Raw genomic sequence first — 4,655 nt, 5'->3', positions numbered from 1 at the left:
CAAAATGGTACAGGACTTTTTGATTCAGTATAGGCTGTTCTACCCACGTATGACAAAAAATGCGGTAGTCGCCAAACACCCTGTATAAATATATATAAACATATATAAACATGTATAAATATTCATAAATATTCATCATTTTATGTTAAATATGTCCATACATGTTCATACATCCTCCTTTCTTTTGTAAAATTACTTTTTAGCGTAATAAAAATAATAATAGCAATGTGAAAACATTAAAAATAATTAAAAGATTAATTTTTGCACTATTGTTTTAGAAAAAATCAAGTTTGGAAAAATGTAAAAAAATTACTTATGTATAATTATCCCTTTAATTATTTTTGATGTTCTCTCTCTCTCACACACACACACACACACACACACTACTATTTTATTATTTCTATTATACTAAAAAGTAATTTTACAAAAGAAAGAGGGATGTATGAACATATATAGATATATTTCATATATAATTATACATGTTTATGAATATTTATAAGTATTTATGTATGTTTATACATATTTATACATATTCATGCATGAAAGATTTTTTACCGGGAAATTACGCGTAATGGTGATAAGTTTTTAAGTGACTTTTATTCTATAATCTTGGCGCAACTTTAACGTTTAGTTAGTTAGCGTTACTGTCATAAAAAATTGCAACATGGTCATCAAATTATTTGCTATAAAAAATAACAGCAAAATAATTGAAAAGTAACGTTTGCGAACCCTGCTAAATGTAAACACGATTAGGTAGAATTAATAACTTAAGATCTTCAGAAAAGATCAATTATATATATCTGCAGCGAAACTTATTTATAAATCAATAGCGTTGGCTAAATAAAAAAAATTCTGTCCGAATGAGAAACTATATCACGCATCGATCATTTCATCATTATGTTCTGATGTTTACGCAAAAAACCGGTCATACGTGAAAGTCGACCTGTAAGCCGACTATTCAAGTGGATTCGTACAACAACGTTGTGGGAACGATCGATGTATTTTTCGATCATCCATTGTATGCAAATTCTTTTGAATGCCAACTGGAAATTAGACGACACTCCATTCATTCTCTTCTACATCGGAATGCTTTTCAGCTAGCTCATTCCTAGTCTTTTGTGCTTAATCCATGTACGCACGTGACTTTCTTTCCTGTATTACTTTCCGAATTAATGATATTCGATAGCTCGTGTATAGATATATACGGTTCGATCTCGTGCTCTTCAGCGCCGAGACACGATCAATACGGTCATGTCTCCTCATTCACACTTAGATAAAGAAACATGCAAATAGGAAAACGAGAATTACTCATGTCGACTTCATAAAGAGGACTGATCCAGACTGATCGGAAGATCACCTTTCGTTACTAAAAACTGTTTGCTTATCTGCATGCATATGAGAAATGACGTGTTACATGTGAATTAAAAAGTAAAAAAAATATTCTCGTGTGTTAACAAGATTGTTTTATTCATATTTAATACAATAAAATTCCTGTTCGCAACTAATCTGTAAATGTGGACAGCACATTCTGTCCTTAAAATACGTGTTCCGCGTGAAGATTTCTTATGTGAAGGATTCTGTTGGAAATGTTCATGAGGAGAGTAGAATATACGTGTATACAATGAGGTATAAATATAAAAATATTATATACTATAAATATTATATACACATCTACGTAGACAATCTTGCGCGAGTACCAGAAGGAAATACGATACTGTCAGAGGAACGATTCACGCCGATCGATCGTGAGAGATCTGCAGTTTTGGATTGGAATTATTTACCAGGCATAGCTAGTGCCGAAGCCGCTGAAGGTGGCGTGTACCACGGGTGCAGCCGTCTCGTACGAGCCGTACGAGTAAGGGCCGGTATAAGTCTTGGCGATTAGTGGCGCGGTATGAGCGGAGTATGCGAGAGCCGGGGCGGCGGCATAGGACTTGGCTAGGAGTGGAGCGGCATAAGCGGCCTTGGCGATCAGGGGGGTTGGCGGCGCGGTGTAGGTGGTGTACGCGGCGGTCTTGGCGATGAGCGGGGCCGGGGCGGCGTAGGTCTTGGCCAGGAGCGGGCTGGCGTAACTGTAGGCAGCGGGTGCGGCAGCGTATGTCGGCTTCGCGGCCAAGATCGGTGCGGTCGCGGCCGCGTATCCGTATCCGTAGGCAGCGGGTGCGGCGGCGTACGCGGATTTGGCGAGTAACGGGACAGGGTGAGCGGTGTACGTCGCTAAGGCCGGGGCGGCGGCATAAGTGGTTTTCGCGATCAGGGGCTGTGCGGCGATTAGGGGCTTGGCCAAGGCCGGCGCGGCATAGCTGTAGCCGATGGCGGGCCCTTGCTCCAGCAAGGCGTCGTTGCTCACGTGGCTGTTGCTCACGCGTACCGACGAGTGCGCGGAGTCCTCGGCGCGACTGTACGAGGACACCACGTTCTGACCGGCGTAGCCCTTCTGCGTCGACTCCTGGCTGTAGCCGATGCTGCTGTGGTCAGCGGACAATGTGCCGATGTCGTATGCCGCTGGTCCACCGGCACTCGCTACCGCAACGAAAGCTGCGAGCAATAAGAACTGCGAAAAAATAGATTCATCATAGATAATATATTTAAATTGTGAGGAAATTTAATATATATTTCTACACACGCACTGTTTTATAGATTTAGCTTTCAAAGAAATGTAAGATAAAACAAGATAATAAAAAAATCTGAATTTATTTATACGCGCGTGATCTATTTATGTATTTCACTTTACTGAATTAATACAATAGTTTATTTCTTCAGCTCTATTTCACGTTACACTGTATTCGTAAAAATATGATAAATATGAGCAGAATACAGACTGTATGAAATAGATGCTTTGTTTCCATATTTTTTTCCCAGAATGTTATTGTTAAAATTTTGAAATTTGCAATTTGTTATTTTCTTTTCGACCGTTACCACAAAATACTGACATATTTTTCCGACAAAGTCGACATGTTTACCTTGAATGCCATTTTGCTCGTCTGAAGTGGAACAACTACTGGGTTTCTGCCGAAATGGTAGCTGTCGGCCACTATTTATACGCGGGTAAAGTTGTAGGGGGTTCAATCGAATTTTGAGCACTTACCTTTCTGGAGGTGATTGGGCATGGTCGATGCATGGTCGAGAGAGGGAGACGTATATGGGACTTCTTTGTGGGATATCATTAAGAAAGTATACGAAAGGAGGCGCAAAAGAGAGGTAGAACGATCGCTCGAGGGGGAACATGAACGAGCAACGGGCGTGGCTCCTCACGAAATTCAAATTTCAGATCCGATGCTGTACGGTTTATTAGAGAATGTCGAGGACGCGCGACGCTTACCGCTAATTACTCTTCACTCTCGATATCACGGCGGTGCAACGCATTCGACAAATACGCGCAATATTTACAAATAAGGTAAACATGTATCGATAACATTGTAATGCACTTGTACTTTCGATTTCATCGGTTATCCTGTTACTCTTGTGCGATCCGTTTCTTTGAATAAACATATCTGTAATCTATAACATTACAAATGGAATACTTCTCTTAAAAGATATATACTTACATAATTAAATCCTGCATGTAATTAGCAACTTTTTTTTGTATAAAAATAGAGAGATTATAGTACTTTTTACGAAGTTATGTAAATAAATTGAATTTTTTTTCGACGTTAAAGTCACAAACAGGCAATTTTTTCCTCTTAAGCTAGAATCACACGATGCATAATTCCTTGAATGATAAGCATACTATTATCCTTGCTCTAATAATGCATAAACATTCTAAAAGTGAGATCTTTAATGATGTAATTTCGTTGACTAATCAGAAGAAAGAATTTTACGTACTGATCAATCAAAGAATACTTCAGTATTTGCACTGTTAAATGGATCAACCTCTAAGACGCTCATGTATCAGAACAGGTATAACAGCATGCGCGTTTATTATTCAAGAAATCATGTGATTTCAGCTTTACACGCTTTAGCCTTGACTTACACGATGCTTTTTTATTAGTAACTAGCGTGCTAATCTTCTAGCAAACTAGAAAATTTGTAGCTAAAAAGACATAATTATATAAATTATATTTTAGCTGCTAATTTTCTCTGCTCAAAAATTTATAGAATTATATTTTTTAGCTGCTCCTTTTTTAGCTAGAAGATTAGCACGCTAGTCGCTAGTAAAAAAAATATTGTGTAAATTAAATGTTACTCACCCCAAAAAAAATATTCTACCGTTTAGCGGTTCCGTATTAATGTCAGAGGATTTTCTATTTATATATGACCTCGAGAGGATACTCTCCAAAGTAGAGGAATTTCGTTTACCCATGACAGGTTGGCTTTAAGATTGCAATCCTCTTAATAATAGAAGAATCTCTTTGCTTGAATTAAATATCATATTTACTTGTAATAAGAAAATTATGGTTATATCTTAATGAAAAAAATAATTCTTTTGTTATTATTGCTTTTTATTTTTCCAGTTTAATTTATATTTTTACTGTTTCGCATAATTATATTCCGTCTTATTAACTATACAATTAATTATTGAAAAACGCATCGCATCGCCGGCGCCGGTAAGATTTGAACCTACGATCCCTAGAACGTAAGGCGTCGTCTACATTACATGGAGTAAGAAGTAAGAGTAAGAAATTGACCAATCACAGTCGATTATTCTTCTCACA

The 4,655-nt window shown here is 37.7% G+C and overlaps 1 protein-coding gene across 1 annotated transcript; it reads right to left on the bottom strand.

Moving 5' to 3' along the window:
- Positions 1-1,446: 1,446 nt before the first annotated feature.
- Positions 1,447-3,054, bottom strand: LOC108769022 (cuticle protein 16.5). Its single transcript, XM_018519751.1, has 2 exons — positions 2,964-3,054; positions 1,447-2,554 (listed from the first exon to the last, which is right to left on the bottom strand). Exons 1-2 carry the CDS (start codon positions 2,973-2,975, stop codon positions 1,778-1,780), a joined length of 789 nt encoding a protein of 262 aa, XP_018375253.1. The 5' UTR covers positions 2,976-3,054; the 3' UTR covers positions 1,447-1,777.
- Positions 3,055-4,655: the final 1,601 nt, after the last annotated feature.

This window comes from Trachymyrmex cornetzi, unplaced genomic scaffold (genome assembly GCF_001594075.2).
Source record: "Trachymyrmex cornetzi isolate Tcor2-1 unplaced genomic scaffold, Tcor1.1 scaffold840, whole genome shotgun sequence".
Taxonomy (NCBI): domain Eukaryota; kingdom Metazoa; phylum Arthropoda; class Insecta; order Hymenoptera; family Formicidae; genus Trachymyrmex; species Trachymyrmex cornetzi.
This window is presented reverse-complemented; position numbering and strand designations above follow the sequence as displayed.